At 48.7% G+C, this 20,140-nt stretch overlaps 6 protein-coding genes across 6 annotated transcripts; 4 read left to right on the top strand and 2 right to left on the bottom strand.

Moving 5' to 3' along the window:
• Window positions 1-921: 921 nt before the first annotated feature.
• Window positions 922-2,714, top strand: nde1 (nuclear distribution protein NudE; the record flags this gene model as incomplete). Its single annotated transcript, XM_056919005.1, has 2 exons — window positions 922-1,158; window positions 1,218-2,714. The coding sequence occupies 2 exons, from the start codon at window positions 922-924 to the stop codon at window positions 2,712-2,714; spliced, it is 1,734 nt and encodes a 577-aa protein (XP_056782163.1).
• Window positions 2,715-5,110: 2,396 nt separating this feature from the next.
• On the top strand, window positions 5,111-12,149 carry N7478_002790 (acetyl-CoA carboxylase ACC1; the record flags this gene model as incomplete). The annotated part of the gene is made up of 3 exons (XM_056919004.1): window positions 5,111-5,248; window positions 5,426-10,850; window positions 10,912-12,149. The coding sequence occupies 3 exons, from the start codon at window positions 5,111-5,113 to the stop codon at window positions 12,147-12,149; spliced, it is 6,801 nt and encodes a 2,266-aa protein (XP_056782162.1).
• A 1,771-nt stretch (window positions 12,150-13,920) lies between these two features.
• Window positions 13,921-14,193, bottom strand: N7478_002789 (FeoB-associated Cys-rich membrane protein; the record flags this gene model as incomplete). Its single annotated transcript, XM_056919003.1, has 1 exon — window positions 13,921-14,193. The coding sequence occupies one exon, from the start codon at window positions 14,191-14,193 to the stop codon at window positions 13,921-13,923; it is 273 nt and encodes a 90-aa protein (XP_056782161.1).
• Window positions 14,194-15,417: 1,224 nt separating this feature from the next.
• N7478_002788 (putative glycosyl transferase) lies at window positions 15,418-16,410 on the top strand (the record flags this gene model as incomplete). The annotated part of the gene is made up of 1 exon (XM_056919002.1): window positions 15,418-16,410. One exon carries the CDS (start codon window positions 15,418-15,420, stop codon window positions 16,408-16,410), a length of 993 nt encoding a protein of 330 aa, XP_056782160.1.
• A 902-nt stretch (window positions 16,411-17,312) lies between these two features.
• N7478_002787 (Clr5 domain-containing protein) lies at window positions 17,313-17,963 on the top strand (the record flags this gene model as incomplete). The annotated part of the gene is made up of 1 exon (XM_056919001.1): window positions 17,313-17,963. The coding sequence occupies one exon, from the start codon at window positions 17,313-17,315 to the stop codon at window positions 17,961-17,963; it is 651 nt and encodes a 216-aa protein (XP_056782159.1).
• A 281-nt stretch (window positions 17,964-18,244) lies between these two features.
• On the bottom strand, window positions 18,245-19,171 carry N7478_002786 (uncharacterized protein; the record flags this gene model as incomplete). The annotated part of the gene is made up of 1 exon (XM_056919000.1): window positions 18,245-19,171. One exon carries the CDS (start codon window positions 19,169-19,171, stop codon window positions 18,245-18,247), a length of 927 nt encoding a protein of 308 aa, XP_056782158.1.
• Window positions 19,172-20,140: the final 969 nt, after the last annotated feature.

Raw genomic sequence — 20,140 nt, 5'->3', positions numbered from 1 at the left:
TGCTGTTTGTTTGAAGCAGGTCAATTCTGTGTTCTACTTCTTATTTACGATATAAACCACCTAATTGTTATTTTGAGACTTTATTCTTATGTACAGCTGTCTAAATTAGTAAGAAAATAAATTTGGACCGCTAAATGCTCCATTTTTTTTGAGATATTGTCCCATATAGGCTTGGAAATATATAGTAGTATTCATTCACATTCACATTATGATTTTTAGTATGCCACCTATCGATAACTCCGAGTCCTTAGCTTTGTATTGCATCCTTGATACCTATTGGAGCGGCCAGGCTTCAAAAACTCAAAATAACAAGAATACTCCTGACGTCTCATCAAATAATCTCTCCACGCGATCGGAGTGGTTGTGTGTATAAGAGCTGGGGTTTTGAGATCGTCACAATAGTGCATCATCATCCAATCATATGCAGTATCCACCTGCCAATGTGGGCCGATCGTACGATTACCTAACACACGTGTGTCCCATGGCGACTGATCAATGTTAGCGCGGCCTTGCCCCCCCTAAATATCAACAATCTAATCAGCAGTCCAGTTCCGCTTGCCAAAGCGCCCACCACCGTGGGAGTTCCGATCAAAGAAAAGGGAAATACTAAGGTAAGTTTTCTCGGCTTCGGTGTGGTTTCCATCTGAAACCTTCCCTCCCTATCGCATTTACGCTCTCTACGGTGGAGGGTGCCAAATTGAACTATCCGTGATATCGCTGCGTCACCGCCTCGCCGAGGGGCATCAACAACCCACGCCCTCAACACCAAACAAGCGCATAGTACGACAAAAAGAAGTTTTTGGACCTTAGATAAGGCTGACATACTTCTGGACTTGGCTTTTGGGAGAAAAAATCGGTGAATTTGGTCTCGCGCATACCTTTGCGACCCGCCGCCCCCCCGGGGTGTTTGAACGCGGAAAGATGCCTGCCCCCGATGAATCGTTTTCGGAGAAAAAACACACCAGCAGCTCATACAGGGATGAGCTTGCGCATTACAAGGCTCAGTATGAGCAGTTAGAGTCAGAGCTTGCGGACTTTCAGGTCTCCAGCCGGGAGCTGGAGACTGAGCTGGAGAAGGACATTGAAGCTTCGGAGAAGCGAGAGCGCCAGCTGAAAGAGAAAGTGGATACACTGCGATACGAGGTTGATGAATGGAAGGTATGTGGTTAATTCGTGTTAATCTTTCCATCTCCGTGCTGTGGCTAATCTGTTCGCAGACCAAGTACAAGCAGTCCAAATCCGAAGCCAATGCTGCCCAAAACACCCTGCAAAAAGAAATCACCTCTCTCCGTGATACGAGCCGAACCCTCCAACTGAAGCTGCGTGACATTGAAGTTGCCAACGATGACTATGAAAGACAAGCCCGTAATACCACCTCGTCCCTGGAGGACATGGAATCCAAGTTCAACATGGCCATTGAACGTGGAGTACTGCTGGAGGAGGAGATGAGAAGTGGTGATCAAGAGCGAGAGGGTCTACGGATAGACAACCAGCGTCTTCGCGATGAGCTCTCCGATCTGAAGGTTGAAGCTGAGATTGTTCAAGAGAGACTGCGACACGCCGAGGGCGGAGGGTACCGTCGTCGCAAGCCGACTCCCTTGTATCGCAGTCCATCCACTCCACAGCATTTCGAGATTTTCGATCGGTCTCCCGGAACAGCAACATCATCTCCAGTTTTTGCAACACCCCCTGCTAAGTCAACATTGACAGCTTCTACTGCGACTCCTCCTTCACCTCCTATGTCAGAGGCTTCGACAAATTTCCGCAAGTCTATCAACGCTACTCCTACGTTCCCTCGAACCAGAGTCACTGGAACAGATGCTATCAATTCTCGAACCTTGCACAATGCGAGAACTCAGCCACGCCCTACTCATTCCCGAACCTCCTCTCTTGCCTACAGCAGCGCCCCCCGCTCCACTACCCCCTCCATCAGTTCTCGCAACAGCATGACGAGAATGAATACCCCCCGCCCTTCAGGATTACCCAAGTCTGGCTCACTATACCAGATTCGGGGCCTTATTGGCAAAATGCAGAAGCTCGAGGAACGAGTACAGTCTGCTAAGTCGCGACTGCCGGCTCCTTCAGATACTTCATCTCGTGGCTCTCCTCGGTCCGGTTCGCTTATCGGAGACAGCCCAGTTCCTTCAACTGTCACCGTACGACGAAGCTCTCGAAAGCGATTGAGTGGTAGTAGCTTTGGTTCATCAGTGCGAGACAGCGAAGACACCCCTTCCTACCTTCCCCAGAGCCGTCAATCATTCGGTGCGCGGACAGGAGATAGTCGCCCAAGCAGCCGGACTAGCTTCTCTAGTCGGAGTTCCTTCAGCCAAAGTGTTCACTCAGGCGTTCCCGTCCGACCAGAAAGCCGACAGAGCCGACCTGGTGCTAAGACCCCATTGGGTCATTACTCGACCAACCCAACTACTGAAAGTCGACGGCCCCGTTCCTCTTTGAGTAATCACAATGGCCAAACACCTTCTGTCGGTAGTATGTCTAACATTGACGAGGACCGTGACGTCTCCACGCCGATTTCCCGTATCCCGCTAGATCTGCGACGGCCATCAGTCTCGGGAATCGCAACCCCAAGTGGGCTAAAGAAGCGTACCACTAGTGGTGTTTCAGCCATCCCCACACCCCGGAGTTTCAAATCAAGCATTGGCCCAGGGATGAAACCGCCTGGGAAGCAGGTGAATGATTTGGGGGAGACCTTTTAAACTCGCCACCATTGGTGGGGGTCTTTATGAGATATACGTTATCACCAAGGAGAACTGAACTTGCCCACATGGCTAGTTGATAGTTGTTATACACTGGGATATCATTCTTGTCTAGTCTAGTCTACGCTATGATCCTTGACTGCTGCCAGATTTCAGACCATTTGTTTTTATTGCCTGGGAAAATGGGATTTCTGAGTTCAATCTGCTCCTGCATTTTACATGTTTTGCCTGTTGCAATTATGATTCGGTCCCCCCTGGGTGGTGGATCGACCTTGTTAGACCTTTCTCCCCATTTTGCACTTTCCTGTACAGCCCTTTTAGTCCTGGCGCCCCTGGTGGCGTGTCTTTGTGAGGGACCAGCCATATACATGTATGTATGTGGTTGAGTTTCTTTTCTCCCCCACTTCTACTCTATTACGTCTTACTTCATGTGCCCTTCTTGGTCTATCTCGTTCTGGATGGATTCTAGGACGTCCTAAGCTGTGTCTCAGCAACATTTTTTTCATATTCCTAGTCGCGCGGCGTTAAATAATACCCACGATTTTTCTTCTCGCATGAATTCAAGTTTCATAGTGTGTCTTAAAATTAGAGTTGTTTCTTCGAGTGCATCTTTTGTAGTCGGGCATAGAGTTGAATAATCTCCGAAATAGGGTTTGTAATAAAACACGGTATAACGGTAAATAAAGGATAGTTTGGCCCCGGAGCTAGCTTCTGTGTAAGAGTATTACGGCACACTAAGTTTCAAAATGGCTAACCTTAGAAGTGGAACATGGAAGGTTATTTGGCCGGAGACTTCCTTGTATAAATGATTTTTGACTCCCAATATGACCACTTCGTAGCTACTAGCTCAGGAGGTAACATTTTCATATGAAAAGTGAGCGTACAGACGTTGATTTGAATAAGTGTCGGCCACCGCAATAAGTAAATACGCTTGGGGCTGACACTTGTCAGAGAGTGACTATGAAACAATATACAAGATGGCCCCGGGGGAGTGGTCGTACACCTACCTGCGTTGTAGGTAGAATCTTGTAGATATTATAGGGATCAACCATCGGAGGGTACATTCATCGGAGTATCTTTTGGTCTAACGCTTCAACGTCATCATGCAGACTGCAGAAGGGGCCGAAATTTAGGACCCGGGGCGGATCCGGAAAAATGGTATAGAGACTATGTTCCGAGCATGACGATAACTGACATCGGGGATAATCTTCACGAGGTATGGGTCATGTGTGCATCCTTATATACAGAAGCAAAGGGAATTAACGGGATGTTGTTGAATCTTTAATGTATGCAGAACTAGAACTAAAGTAGAATCTAGGGGCGAAACCCGCCGTGAATACTCGCCGTTGGGGGTTGTGCACTGTTACCCCGAACCGAGAGACCAACAGTGCTAGCGTTGGTGTTCAGTGGTTACGGGAACCCGATCTGGGGTCAGCACAATCTCCTCCCCCCCCCCCCCCCTCTAGTTCCGGTAGATGATGGTCAGAAGTACAGTATTTACTAAGTATTACGGAGTAACTAGGTGGTCCAGGTCCAGATCTAGGTCCAGGTTCAGGTCCAAGTCCCCAGGACAGTGTATAGGGTTATTAAAATTAATTATCTTATACCCCATTGTAGTTAAGTGTGGTCCGGATCGGTTGTGATTGGAGTGGATAGGGGCCGCGAGTATGATTGGGCGTGGAAGAAAATGTTGGAAGACGCCGCCCAACAAAGCTCGGCGTGGTCAACAGGTACCTGGTTGGGGGCCTCCACTTACACTACAGTCCATCGAGGGTTACATGTACCTTGCCATATTGATTACTATGACAAGGTACTTGGAGGGGGATCCACTCTGACAACTTGGTGGGGTCGAAGCAGAAATGAATTTCCTCAACTTAATTTTTTTTTTTTAATCGTGGGAAAAAGAGAATAAAAAGGGTTTGTTGTTATATCCATGAACTCCCAGTTCTGGTCTTGAGGATCATTTTGACCAATTTATAATTTTTTTATTCCCTATTCTTTCGTGGTGGTGGTTTTCTACGGTACGTGGATTAGTTAACATCTCTCTGCAACACAACTCTCAAGTGTTCCTCTCGCCCCAGTTCCGCTTGCGGCTTTTCCTTGGCCCCTGCCACAACTCAGGAACTGCTGACGGGAGTTCGATAGCACTTTTGCTTTCGAAACACTTCCTTAATCTACTGTGGCCTTTCTCCATTCTGATCATCCCTCTTTCTTTCTAGATTTCTCCTCCTCTTTTCCTCCGTGATCAGCCACTGGAATTCCTATCCATTTGTACATTATTATCTCTCTCTCTTGGCAGCAGTGCTGTTTAATATCCGAATTCCCTCACACCCACACACACCACGACTCTCTGTATGGGCGTTGAATCGGTCTAAATTGATCGACACATACACATCATGGGTGCTCCCAACGGCAACGCACACCCTAGCGGCCTCCCCTCACATTTTATCGGTGGCAACAACCTGGAAGTAGCGCCTCCCAGTACCGTCAAGGACTTTGTTGCCAATCATGGTGGTCACTCCGTGATCAGCTCGGTAAGTTACATATGAAGAAGCGGGGAATCATGAAACAGAAATAGGGAGGAAAAATGAGATCTGTACAAGATCCATGCGATTGGGATTGAAATATGAAGATGAAGGGGAAAACAACCACCAAAAAAAAAAAAAAAAAAAAACTAAAAACTAACATTCGCGATTTCTCTCTCTCTCTAGGTGCTGATCGCCAACAACGGTATCGCCGCCGTTAAAGAGATCCGTTCAGTACGGAAATGGGCTTATGAAACTTTCGGCAATGAGCGCGCTATTCAGTTCACTGTTATGGCCACCCCCGAAGATTTGCACGCAAACGCCGATTACATTCGTATGGCCGATCAATACGTCGAAGTGCCCGGTGGTACAAATAATAATAATTACGCCAACGTCGAGTTGATTGTCGATGTGGCAGAGCGTATGGATGTCCACGCCGTGTGGGCTGGTTGGGGTCACGCTTCTGAGAACCCCCGGTTACCAGAGTCTCTGGCTGCTTCCCCTAAGAGGATTATCTTCATTGGTCCCCCCGCTTCGGCCATGCGCTCGCTGGGAGACAAGATCTCCTCTACCATTGTCGCACAACACGCCGGTGTCCCCTGTATTCCTTGGTCAGGAACCGGTGTCGACGATGTGGAAGTTGACGATAAGGGAATTGTGACCGTTAGGGATGAGATCTACAGCAAGGGTTGTACATACTCCCCCGCGGAGGGTCTGGCAAAGGCCAAGGAAATTGGTTTCCCTGTCATGATCAAGGCCTCCGAAGGTGGTGGTGGTAAGGGTATCCGTAAGGTTGAGAGCGAGGAGAACTTCGTCTCTCTGTACAATGCGGCCGCGAATGAGATCCCTGGTTCGCCCATCTTCATCATGAAGCTGGCTGGAAATGCCCGCCACTTGGAGGTGCAGCTGCTGGCCGATCAGTACGGACACAACATTTCCCTCTTTGGTCGTGATTGTTCCGTGCAACGTCGTCACCAGAAGATTATCGAGGAGGCTCCTGTGACTATCGCCAAGCCCATTACTTTCCAGGCCATGGAGAAGGCCGCTGTTAGCCTGGGTCGTCTGGTCGGTTACGTTTCCGCTGGTACTGTTGAGTACCTGTACTCCCACTCCGATGACAAGTTCTACTTCCTTGAGTTGAACCCCCGTCTTCAGGTCGAGCATCCCACCACTGAGATGGTTTCTGGTGTCAACTTGCCCGCTGCCCAGCTCCAGATTGCCATGGGTATCCCTCTGCACCAGATCCGTGACATTCGTCTCCTATACGGTGTTGACCCCAACACCTCTTCCGAGATCGACTTCGACTTCTCTAGCGAGGAGAGCTTCCAGGTCCAGCGCCGCCCACAGCCCAAGGGTCACACCACTGCTTGTCGTATCACCTCTGAAGACCCTGGCGAGGGTTTCAAGCCTTCCAGCGGTACTATGCACGAGCTGAACTTCCGTAGTTCCTCCAATGTCTGGGGTTACTTCTCCGTCGGTACAGCTGGTGGTATTCACAGTTTCTCCGACAGTCAATTCGGTCACATTTTCGCCTACGGTGAGAACCGTTCCGCTTCGCGAAAGCACATGGTTGTGGCGCTGAAGGAACTGAGCATTCGTGGTGATTTCCGTACCACCGTTGAGTACCTCATTAAGCTTCTGGAGACCCCTGCCTTCGAGGACAACACCATCACCACCGGATGGTTGGATCAGCTGATCTCTAACAAGCTGACTGCTGAGCGTCCCGATCCCATTATCGCCACTCTTTGCGGTGCTGTCACCAAGGCTCACCTTGCCAGTGAGGCTGGTGTCGATGAGTACCGTCGTGGCCTTGAGAAGGGTCAGGTTCCCTCTAAGGATGTCCTGAAGACCGTATTCCCCGTTGATTTCATCTACGAGGGTTACCGCTACAAGTTCACTGCTACCCGTGCCGGCCCTGACAGCTACCACCTGTTCATTAACGGATCCAAGTGCTCCGTTGGTGTCCGCGCTCTGGCTGACGGTGGTCTGCTTGTTCTGCTGAACGGTCGCAGTCACAACGTTTACTGGAAGGAGGAGCCTGCTGCCACCCGTCTCAGTGTTGACGGAAAGACCTGTCTCTTGGAGCAGGAGAACGACCCTACTCAGCTCCGTTCGCCCTCTCCCGGTAAGCTGGTCAAGTTCACCGTTGACAACGGCGAGCACGTTCGTGCCGGTCAGGCCTACGCCGAAGTTGAGGTCATGAAGATGTACATGCCTCTCATCGCCCAAGAAGACGGTATTGTGCAGCTCATCAAGCAGCCTGGAGCTACTCTTGAGGCTGGTGACATCCTCGGTATTCTCGCTCTGGATGACCCCTCTCGTGTTAAGCATGCCCACCCCTTCACTGGCCAGCTGCCCGAGCTTGGATCCCCTGTCGTTCTCGGTACCAAGCCTCCTCAGCGTTTCACTCTGCTCCACAGCATCCTGGAGAACATCCTGCGTGGCTTCGACAACCAGGTCATCATGAACAACACCCTGAAGCAGCTGGTTGAGGTCCTTCGCAACCCTGACCTTCCCTACGGAGAGTGGAATGCCCAGTCTTCTGCTCTGCACTCGCGTATGCCTCAGAAGCTGGACGCTCAGCTGCAGACCGTTGTTGATAAGGCCCGCGCTCGCCAGGCTGAGTTCCCTGCTAAGCAGCTTCAAAAGACCCTTGTCCGCTTCATTGAGGAGAATGTCAACCCTGCTGATGCTGAGATCCTCCGCACTACTCTCCTGCCTCTGGTTCACGTTATTAACAAGTACCTTGATGGCTTGAAGGTTGCTGAATACAATGTCTTCATTGGCCTCCTTGAGCAGTACTACGAGGTCGAGAGACTCTTCTCTACTGGTACCAAGCGTGATGAAGATGTCATCCTCAAGCTCCGTGAGGAGAACAAGGAGGAGATCACCAAGGTCGTTGCTACTGTTCTGTCTCACAGCCGTATCGGTTCCAAGAACAACCTGATCCTAGCCATCCTTGACATGTACCGCCCCAATCAGCCCGAGGTTGGCAATGTTAGCGCCCACTTCAAGCCTATCCTCAAGAAGCTTACCGAGCTCGAGGCTCGTTCCGCCGCCAAGGTTACCCTCAAGGCCCGTGAGGTCCTTATCCAGTGCGCCATGCCTTCCCTTGAGGAGCGTCTGTCCCAGATGGAGCACATCCTGCGATCCTCGGTTGTGGAGTCCCGCTATGGCGAGACTGGCTGGGAGCACCGCGAGCCCGACTTCGGTGCCCTGAAGGAGGTTGTTGACTCCAAGTATACTGTCTTCGACGTCCTTCCCCGCTTCTTCGTCCACAACGACCCATGGGTTACCCTCGCTGCTCTCGAGGTCTACGTGCGCCGTGCTTACCGTGCTTACACCCTCAAGGCCATTGACTACAGCCCCTCTAGTGAGAGCCCCTTCTTGTCTTGGGACTTCACCCTTGGCAAGCTTGGCCAGTCTGAGTTCGGCTCTGTCTCTTCCACTCAGCCTTCTGCCCCTGGCACTCCTATCTCTGAGATCCCTAGCCCCTTCAAGCGTCTCAACTCTATCAGCGACATGTCTTACATGATCAACGACACCTCCAGTGATCCCGTCCGCAAGGGTGTGATCATTCCCGTCCAATATCTGGAGGATGCTGAGGAATCTCTGGCTAAGGCTCTGGAGGTTTTCCCTCGTTCTGGTACCGCCAAGGCTGCTGCTGGTAGCAGCGGCTTGATCGCCAATCTGGAGGGCAAGCGTCGCCCCACAAGCACCATCAAGACTGAGAACGATAGCGAGCTCACTGGAGTTTGCAACATTGCCATCCGTGATATCGAGGACCTTGACGATGCCCAGCTTGTTGCTCAGATGGAGAAGCTGCTCTCCGATACCAAGGAGGAGCTGCTTGCCCGTCGCATTCGCCGTGTCACTTTCATCTGTGGCAAGGAGGGTGTCTACCCCGGCTACTTCACTTTCCGTGGACCTTTGTACGAGGAGGACCTTAGTATCCGTCACAACGAGCCTGCTCTGGCCTTCCAGCTTGAACTGGGTCGTATGTCCAAGTTCAAGATCAAGCCCGTCTTCACTGAGAACCGTAACATCCACGTCTACGAGGCTCTCGGCAAGGGCCCTGAGAACGACAAGGCTGTTGACAAGCGTTACTTCGTCCGCACCGTGGTGCGCCCTGGTCGTCTCCGTGATGACATCCCTACTGCCGAGTACCTTATCTCGGAGGCTGATCGTTTGATGAACGACATTCTGGATGCCATGGAGATTATCGGAAACAACAACTCCGACTTGAACCACATCTTCATCAACTTCTCGCCTGTCTTCAACCTTGAGCCTGCTGATATCGAGCAAGCTCTGGCTGGCTTCCTCGACCGCTTCGGTCGTCGCCTGTGGCGCACTCGTGTCACTGGTGCTGAGATCCGTATCCTCTGCACTGACCCTAGCACTGGTATGCCTTACCCTCTCCGTGTGATCATCAGCAACACCTACGGATTCATCATTCAGGTTGAGCTGTACATCGAGCGCAAGTCCGAGAAGGGCGAGTGGATCTTTCAGAGCATTGGTGGCACCACAAAGCTCGGCTCTATGCACATGCGCCCCGTGTCTACACCTTACCCCACCAAGGAGTGGCTGCAGCCCAAGCGTTACAAGGCTCACCTTATGGGAACTCAGTACGTCTACGATTTCCCCGAGTTGTTCCGCCAGGCTTTCCAGAACAGCTGGACCAAGGCCCTCGCCACTATTCCCTCTCTCGCTTCTCAGCGTCCTCCTGTTGGCGAGTGCATCGACTACAGCGAGCTTGTTCTTGATGACACTGATAACCTTGTGGAGGTCTCCCGTGAGCCTGGTACTAACTCTCACGGTATGGTCGGATGGCTCGTCACTGCCCGCACCCCTGAGTACCCCCGTGGTCGTCGCTTCATCATTGTTGCCAACGATATCACCTTCCAGATTGGTTCGTTCGGCCCCCAGGAAGACAAGTTCTTCCACAAGTGCACTGAGCTCGCTCGCAAGCTGGGTATCCCACGTATCTACTTGTCTGCCAACTCTGGTGCCCGTATCGGTATTGCTGATGAGCTGATTCCTCAATTCTCCGTTGCATGGAACAACCCTGCCAAGCCTGAGGCTGGCTTCAAGTACCTCTACCTCACCCCTGAGGTTAAGAAGCGCTTCGATGCTAGCAAGGAGAGCACAGTTATTACTGAGCCCATCAACGAGGACGGTGAAGAGCGTCACAAGATAACCACCGTTATTGGTGCTAAGGATGGTCTTGGTGTTGAGTGTCTGAAGGGCTCAGGTCTTATTGCCGGTGCCACCTCCAAGGCTTACGAGGACATCTTCACCATCACCTTGGTTACTTGTCGCTCTGTTGGTATCGGTGCCTACCTTGTCCGTCTTGGTCAGCGTGCTATCCAGGTTGAGGGCCAGCCTATCATCCTTACTGGTGCCCCTGCCATCAACAAGCTGCTGGGTCGTGAGGTTTACACTTCTAACTTGCAGCTTGGTGGTACTCAGATCATGTACAAAAACGGTGTCTCCCACATGACTGCCACCGATGACTTCGAGGGTGTTCAGAAGATTGTCGAGTGGATGTCTTTCGTCCCCGACAAGAAGGGTGCCCCCGTCCCCATCCGTGCTTGGTCTGATGACTGGGACCGTGACATTGGCTACTTCCCCCCCTGCCAAGCAGGCCTACGATGTCCGCTGGCTCATCGGAGGTAAGCAGGAGGAGGAGGGCTTCCTCTCCGGTCTGTTCGATAAGGACTCCTTCGAGGAGGCTCTTGGCGGTTGGGCCAAGACCGTCGTTGTTGGTCGTGCTCGTCTCGGTGGTATCCCCATGGGTGTTATCGCTGTTGAGACTCGCTCAGTCGAGAACGTCACCCCTGCCGACCCTGCTAACCCCGACTCTATGGAGATGATCACCCAAGAGGCCGGTGGTGTCTGGTACCCCAACTCCGCCTACAAGACCGCCCAGGCTCTCCGCGACTTCAACAACGGTGAGCAACTTCCTGTCATGATCCTTGCCAACTGGAGAGGTTTCTCTGGTGGTCAGCGTGACATGTACAACGAGGTTCTCAAGTACGGCTCCTACATCGTCGACGCTCTCGTCAAGTACGAGCAGCCCATCTTCGTCTACATTCCTCCCCATGGTGAACTCCGTGGTGGATCTTGGGTCGTCGTTGATCCTACCATCAACCCCGAGCAGATGGAGATGTACGCTGATGAAGAATCCCGCGGTGGTGTCCTCGAGCCCGAAGGTATCGTCAACATCAAGTACCGCCGTGACAAGCAGCTCGACACCATGGCCCGTCTGGACCCTACATACGGTGACCTCCGCCGCTCCCTGGAAGACCAAACCCTCACCAAGGAGCAGCTGTCCGAGATCAAGACCAAGATGGCCGCTCGCGAAGAGCAGCTCCTCCCCGTCTACATGCAGATCGCTCTCCAATTCGCCGACCTCCACGACCGCGCCGGCCGCATGCAAGCCAAGAACACCATTCGTCAACCCCTCAAGTGGCAGAACGCCCGTCGCTTCTTCTACTGGCGTCTGCGCCGCCGTCTCAGCGAAGAGCTCATCGTCAAGCGCATGGTTGCTGCTGCTCCCGTTCAAACCCCCGCTACTGGCGCCGCTGGTACCATCCCCGCTACCGGTATCCCCGTCCACACCAACACCGAGTCTCCCCGCGTTGCTCACCTGCGCTCTCTGCGCTCCTGGACCGGTCTGCTCGACGATGAAATCGAGCACGACGACCGCAAGGTTGCCACCTGGTACGAGGATAACAAGAAGCTCGTGCAGTCTAAGGTTGAGGGTCTCCGCACCGAAGGTATTGCATCGGAGGTTGCTCAGCTTCTCATCGGAAACAAGGAGGGTGGTCTCCGTGGTGTTCAGCAGGTTCTCTCTATGCTTCCTGTTGAGGAGCGTGAGTCTGTGCTGAAGTTCCTTGGTTCTGCCTAGATTCAATCAATGGTCTGGTCCACTGAACTTCTAATTGATTCTTCTGAAATTCGAAACGCATACGCAAGCATACCGGTACTGGGATATCTTTGTTAAATTTGTCATGACTTATGTTGATGTTTTTCTTTTTCGCCTCTTTTCTTTCTTTCTTTCTGTTTCTAATACTGTTTATGCAAAGCTACTAAGTGCATCGGTGTTTTTGATAGGCTTTATTGTGTTAATAGTTAGTCCAATATATTCCAATTGGGTATCATTTTCTTCTGAACTCGTAAAGAATTTCCATCACTCTGCTTAGAAATCTATAGTAGTGAATTGTATTGGGTCTATGCCGTGAAAGGTATGCTAGGTTAAAAAGTAGTTTGGAAGGAATCTCAATCACTTTACCAGATCCTTCCTCAATCTAGACTACACTTGATGATAGACCAGGACTGTTAGCTGATATTTTATTGAGAATGATAAAGTCGATAATTAGAGTGGCAAAAAGCAAAAAGAAACTCCGGTAGGGGGAATCGAACCCCCGGCTGCTGTGTGAGAGACAGCGATGTTAGCCACTACACCATACCGGACTAGTTGTTGAAGAGGTGGAGATTTTTGCCACTATGGACCTGAACAGGAAATAGGCGAGACCACGTGATCTTAAATGCATGAAGACGCTTACAGGTCTGTGGACAAATCGTTGAAAGAGATATCCTATGGCCTATTATTAGGTAGAATGTATGGTAGTCTAAAATTGAGATTACCTTTTTATTCCAGTGATTTATGATGGCTCGATCATTTCCCCCGAATCCTGTCCTTAGGAAGACTTACTACCTCGAGGTATTAGCTTTGAGATTTTTAAGACATTGAAGAGGATATGCCCATAATAAAAGTACAAAATAGTAGAGAAAACTGATCCCACTGAGAACGCCTTTAACATTAATAGCCCTCCTGCGACATAATTCCTATTTGGTGATGAAACGAATGAAATACCTCCGGCCCACACCCCCATCACTAATACAAGCCTAGTCCCGAACACTACTAGTCCCTTCAGCCCTGTCGTAGGGCAGGATGATCAGCGAAGATACGACATCATTCATTTTCTGTTCCAGTGCTCTTTATACGTCTATTCTGTGAATTTCGAGCTGGACAGGGTATATGTCAAAGAAAATTGTTTCATATTTAGCTTTTAGTTTAGATGTGGTTGGACTGGCGCGTTGTCTGTATGACCTGAGGTGTTTCCCCTGAAATGGTCGGACGGCGTCAAGATGCAGATGCTAGGCAGCAGAATTATGGATCATAAAATCTTCTATTGGTAGAATATGAATCACACTATAGGGTAAGAAGTACAATTGAGGAGATATGATCAATCTTCTCTTGGGACTAAAACAAATGGTCATACTGGGGCTTTCAACTTTCAAGTTTGGAGTGGTTTGAAGCATGGGTACGCAATCATGAACTAGGCAAACTCGTGAATTATGGGAAGCTAGAAAGTATAATGGAGATATTTTCAATATGCATATCAAATATTGAACATCGGACACCACTTGGACGGATCGAGAATAGACGTGGATGAAAGATGGTAAAATAGAATAATTATGAGACAAAGAGAAGACACAGATATAGCGCAAAACAGACAATTAGCGCAAAACAGACAATCCTACTTGGTCCACTCATGGGCTAATTAAAAAGCCAGCATCGGATACTCAAAGCTAGCGTGATCTAAAGGGCCGAAGTCAGAATGATTCCCCAGCCTGTCATCTCTGGACTCTTCTCCTCTCTTACCTATTTTCTATCACGGTCCAGGCCTGACAATCCCTGCCTCCATTTGCCCCGGCGTATGCATCGGATAGACAACCGGCGTCGGCTTCTGTACAGGGCTCTGTAGTTGATCTGGATAGACCCATTGCGTCACAGGAGGGGGTTGAAAGCCTCGTCGCTGGACCTCTTCCTCTTCCTTCTTCTTGTCTCGACGCATCTTAATGCAGATGCCAATAGCGATCGCGATGACAATGAGAACAACGATGGGGACAAAGATGACTTTGAGAAGAAGTTTAATGAGACCCATTGTGGAAAGCAGATGATTCTTCAAAGGTACGAGTGGTGAATTGGTGTATTGGTGAATTGATATAGTATATGGATGAATGGAAACAGATTGTCTGCGGAAAGAAGCCGTTGGTCGGGGCAGTCAGATCGCCTTATATCCCTCGAACAAGGCCATCAATCTCTTTGGGAAGTGATCTCTTGCTTGATTCTCAGAAACCCCATGTTGTCGGCGGTTATGTTCTTCAATTAATTGGGTGAGGGTGATACTGACCCACCGACGCTTGGTGTGATATTACCTGTGTTACTTTTAGCCATATTTAGATCTCCAATTAGATTTCGAGAGGAATTTACCGGTTATGTGGACTCTTGTTAATGAATGTAGCTTTGGGCTAATGCTAAGCTTCAGCCCTATAGGGCTTGTGATTGTGATTGCTGTTGCAGGGTGGAGAATACAAGGTGAAATGAAGAAGAGGGGCTTCAGGTCCACTTTTTATGAGCGTGTGGAGGGGAACTGACCTTCACATGACACCTCATTGGCTCTAAAAGCTTCGGTGCTGAGTTGTACGGGCTTTGGTTTGTAAAGGTGGGAAATGGATCTCGTGGCGGTCTTCATGCTGGGCTCATGGGTGTTCTATCATGTAGGTAGCACCAGTGAACTGTTTATACTTAGAATGCCGCCCATAGTAACCACAGCTCTTGGATGAAAGCTCAGTTGAGGGGTATAGTAATGTTTTAAAGCATAGAGTAGTTAAGTTAGTTTATGGTTTAGGAACTATGGCTAATGATGCCTGTCAATTTAAGAATATGGGAGGAAGACTTGTCGAACTAGATTGGACTTTTTCTTTCCTAGCCCAAAGGAGATCGATTACAGGAAAACAATCAACGAAATCGTCGAATATTGCTAAAGATTGCTTGTTTTAACGTTGTTCATGAAGACCACCTTAATGGACGTTAACATCAAGGCTTAGATGGGCAGGCACATAGATAACGATCCTATGTACCGATAAGACTTTCAGTTGTCGCGTAACTTAGCTAGGAGCCTAAGAAAAAAGGCCTAACAGAGTTGAAACACGTCTGTTGAAACTTCCCCTATTTAATTCCCCAACATGGACAAGATATACGCACGTGGGATATTCCGTGGCTCTCGTGTCGCAAGATCCAAGCCTCACGGGAGATCGGCCAACAAACCCCTAATACTTTACCCGGGGACTCCCCCCTATAGATTCAGGGCCCATCTTTCCTCAAAATGTCTCGAATCAAATATTTTACCAAGCCTATAATAATTTTTTGCGCAGTTTCAGTGATTCTATCCACACTCTTCCTATCCAGAAATCACTTCGGTTCTCATATCGACCGATCGGACGATAGCGCAGTTGAGACATTCGACTTTCACGATACCGAAGATGAACAAAAGTGTTTTGCGAATGATATTGTTTCGACAAATCCAATCCCGAACATTGTTCACTTCATATGGCTGAACAACCCTGATCTGAACTTCATTACATACTTGTCCATCCGAGCAACTTTAATCTCGCTTCAACCCGATCAGATCGTCCTCCACTACACCTCCCTCAACAAAGAAAACCAGTGGTTTGCAAAGGTATCCAATCACTTGACCCTGGTACAACACGACTTGAAGAAAGAATACCCTGTACAGGTGGAACAAAAGTGGAAGATATCCCATATATCGGATCTGTTGCGCTTGGATATTCTATACAATGAGGGTGGGATATACCTAGACACGGATGTTATACCCCTCCGCGACTTCGATCGCCTTCTTCATTTGGAGAAAGATCTCATCCTCGGAAATGAAGGTGGAGACCGCCATGGAATATGCAATGCCGTGATAATTGCTCGACAAGGATCGTCATTCATTGAACGTTGGCGCGAGAGCTACGTATCATTTTCTCGTTCGGAGTGGAACTATCACTCTGTCATCTTGCCGAAGGAGTTATCTGTTTTATTTCCGGATGAAGTTTGCGACCTTTCCCCAGCAGCATTCTTTTGGCCAACTTGGACAAAGAAGCATATTAAGTATATGCATGAACCGATTAAAGGAGATGAGGTCGGGAATTTCAAACGAACGCTCAATGCCAATAGAGGTGCGATGTATCCTCAGCAACTGGCGTATCATGGATGGACACAGCTTGCGTCTGGTTATCTGAAGAATCTGGACCCTGCAACTGTCAAGAGTCGCGATACGCGTTTCAACATTATGGCGCGCCGGTTTCTGGAATGATTCCTGAATTTGTTCTATAAAGCTCGGGCATCACTTGTTTCGGCCCTTTGATGTATCAACAAATGTCTAAATATGGGGAACGCTGGAAAGCCAGTCGACCGTTGTATAGTAAGAGCCCGCTGGCAACTCCCTTAGTGATATGAACATAATAATTAAACAGCCCCGACGTGAAACGGAATACGTTATAATTGTCACGAGAAGCACTGCGAGGTTTGATCATACATGGGCTGGATAGTTTGATTCTTTTGAGTATCTTTTGAGTATCTTTTGAGTACCTTATCCCGATTAGAGATCTTATGTGTATATATAACACCGGGGCGGGGCGCGCCCAAAGCAACGAGTGAGAAGATTCGCCAGACGGTTTGCTCTGTCTTGGTTGGAAGCATGGATTTCCACCTATAAAGAATATAACAGATTTTCATACGGATAGAATAAAGAACTTTGGAATATTGAAAAGAGTAGACAGTTTTAGGAAAGAGAGGTAAAAAACGAGAAACATAAAAATAAAAAATAAAAAATAACGCCCAACGCCGGGTACGATCCGGCAACCGCCAGATTACTGTTGGAGTAAAAGTCTGGCACTCTACCGATTGAGTTAGCTGGGCAGATGTGACCATTTCGCAAATTATTAGTTATATCAACAAAGCCTCTTTTGAGCAACAAAGAAAAATCACAAAATACAAAATACAAAGTACGTCCATGTTAAATGTTATTTTATTGAAAATTTGTAGTACACCTGGTTACAATAATGCGCAGCTCTCATAATAGCTATTATCAGAAGCGGGGTGGCTATGATCCCGCTCGTCACAGTACTCCATACATAGACGGGTTGACCCACACGTTTACCAGCTTCTTTCCCGCCACCTGCCGAAAACTCTTGAACCTCCAGCTTTCCCCACACCATGCCGCGCCCACGCATCGATCTCGAGCCCTACAAGGATGAAATCGTCGAACTATTCCCCAAAGCCTCCCACAAAGAGATAATAGACCACCTCCAAAATAGATATGAAATCGTCATCAGCCGAACCACCCTGAAAGACCGCCTTCGAGCCTGGGAGCTCCTTAGACCCTCCCCAAACATACAATCCAAAATCCGCGACCGAGTCAAAGAACTCCTCCCTCTTTTTGGCACGAAAGATATCCTCAAGATCCTCGCCGACGAAGGCACGCCTTCGTCATCGCGGACTCTTGAACGCATCCGGCGTCGTCTTGGCGTCTCCCTCCGGCTTACACCTGAAGAGCGGAAAAACCAGCTTAATATCGATGCAATACTACAAGCTAAGGCTGCTATTGGAGAGCTGGAAATAGTCAACAGACAAAATGTTTACTACCATTTGAGGAGGAAGGGGCTTTATTATACTGAGGCGCAGGTTCGGCTCATTTGTAAAGCCCTTCGTCCTGCTGGTCAGAGACAGCTGCAACCTACACTGAAACGACGCCGAAAGCTGAAGGAGGTTCCTGAAGATTCAAATAATGTTGGTGTGGAAGAAGGGGAATCCCAGCTTAATATGGAATTGCAAATGGCGCTGCCTAGCTTTAATGAGAATGCTTGAGAGGAATATAATTCGCAGCGTGTTCAATGGCTTTACTTCATAGCGGAGATATCTCTTTTTATTAATTTCATGCGCTCTTTGATTCTGATTTCCTGGTTGTTGTTTTGTTGCGTATATATATCGACTAGACTAGATTGAGTGTTTGATCGGTACGTATATGGTTCATTATATTATTTGGATAATTTCGTATAAACAGGAGAAACGATGTTGTTCAATCATCGATCTCATGACAATGTACAGTAAGAAAACAACGGAGCTGGTTGTCACAGACGATCCCTGGCTCAAACATCATCGTTATGTAGCCTATAAGAGGCAAGCTCAATATGACACTTGGTCGGCATTGAGTCACACACATTGTCATTTTGAACAGCAAAGATCCCCGAAAGATCATTTTCGCCACTCGGCGTCAGTTCCAAATGTGACGGTTCCACAATTGCCGTCAACTTTCCAAGGACAGCGTATTCAAGCTTCAGCTTAATACTGTATATTGTGCATTTTAGAAGGACTTGCAAATAATACAAGCCGACATATTCCACAACGATAATCGCCACATCCATTCCCACGTTCAGGACATTGATAGCAAGCAGCTGGTACATGATATTTTTCCGACGCTTGCTAGTCGCAGTACTCATCTGGAGAATTTTAACTGTCTCCCAGATATAGAGCGATGATATTAAGAACTCTTGCACGCAGAACCAGGCCACTTGTAAACGTTCCATGATTGTGTATGCTGCGTTCCAGCCAGGGCTTTCGACGAGTGCTGAGCCCCATGTTGTGACTGTTACTGGGGGGCCGATGAGGATAGTAGTTGCAATGATCGCGTAGAGGATGAATCGGAGGAGTCGTTGATTGTAGAGGACGAGATGGAGACGCGAGTATAGGATCAATGACTGGGCGGGAACCATGAAATAGAAGCCAATGTTGGATAGCAAGAAGGCTAACCATAACGGCCCAATGTCGAAGAAATGCAGAAGATTGCCAATGCCACTGGGATAAAGGCCTAGGATTGTCGAAAGCATCATAGACCAGAAGTAAAGCCCATGATATCGTTGGAAGGTTGTAAATATCAAGACCGTCAGCTCAATTGCGTTATACAAGAGCAAGGCGACAAGAACGCCCATGGTTATTTTGATCGCGTTGCTATTGCCCTCATAACCCCCCACAAGGCCCTCTGGGTCCTGGCCCAGAGAGACAGAGATATCAGTCATTGAATTGAGTCACAGTGGGACAATTAGCATCTTCAATGGGGATTCATGACACTTTGTTTTGTAGTATTGAGATATCTCTCCTGAACTGGGAAGGTGTTTGATACACCCTTCCAGTTACTCAGGGGGCCAAGCATAGAGGTACGAAATGAAAACTCAGGAGAGTGAAAGTGAATCCGGGGTCTTGTTAGTGGAAAACTTTAACTCCACGCTCATCTGGGGGCCGCGCAAATCATATCTGGGTCTGTGTGCGGGGAGCCCCATTCGAGAACATCTGGTCCAATGGGCAGTTCGCTGAAGGATTCTACCCATACCACTTTCGTTAATTGGTGCACTGGAAAAACACCAATAACTCCTGGCACTTTGAGCTATTTTCGCTTTCTCCGAGTCGTATAGACCCCGCTCATGGACATACTATCCGCGTACCAGACATGATAGATGCATGGAAACAGTCTCCGGCGAAGGTTATGGTACACATCACCAGGACAGGATTAAATTATCGAAAATTAAGTTTCAATTTGCATGTGGGAGCTTCCTACGAAGAGCAATATTGTTAATTTGGGCCAAAAGTACATACAAGAAAGTTGGGTCCTTTAGTAAACCATTACTGGTTTCTCAACAATTGAACGCCCGGAGCACGCAGAGCTACCTAGTCGCGAGAAATTTAAACACCTCGATCTACCAGGCTTTATGGGTTCTGTGCCATTTGCAAGTAACGTTAATCCTGCGCTGGAATGGGCTGGAACATAATATACATGAATACTAGCTGGAATATCACTCTTCGTTGGGCCTTAACTGGCTTCCTGCTATTGGTTTTTCTTGGACATGAGTAGCGAGTCGGCAACGATAGTATGTTTCCTTTGAAGCTCATGTGCCAAAGATCAGTGTTTACTTTCTGTCAAACTGCCGCACTATTTGTCACAGCTTACTATGTAAGTTTCAAGTTGCTTCCATGTGATGATGCAAATATTG

The sequence above is a fragment of the Penicillium angulare genome, assembly GCF_028827245.1.
Source record: "Penicillium angulare strain IBT 27051 chromosome Unknown utg000003l_segment0_segment0, whole genome shotgun sequence".
NCBI lineage: Eukaryota > Fungi > Ascomycota > Eurotiomycetes > Eurotiales > Aspergillaceae > Penicillium > Penicillium angulare.
Note: the sequence above shows the minus strand (reverse complement) of the source record. Positions and strands in the feature narration are given on the sequence as shown.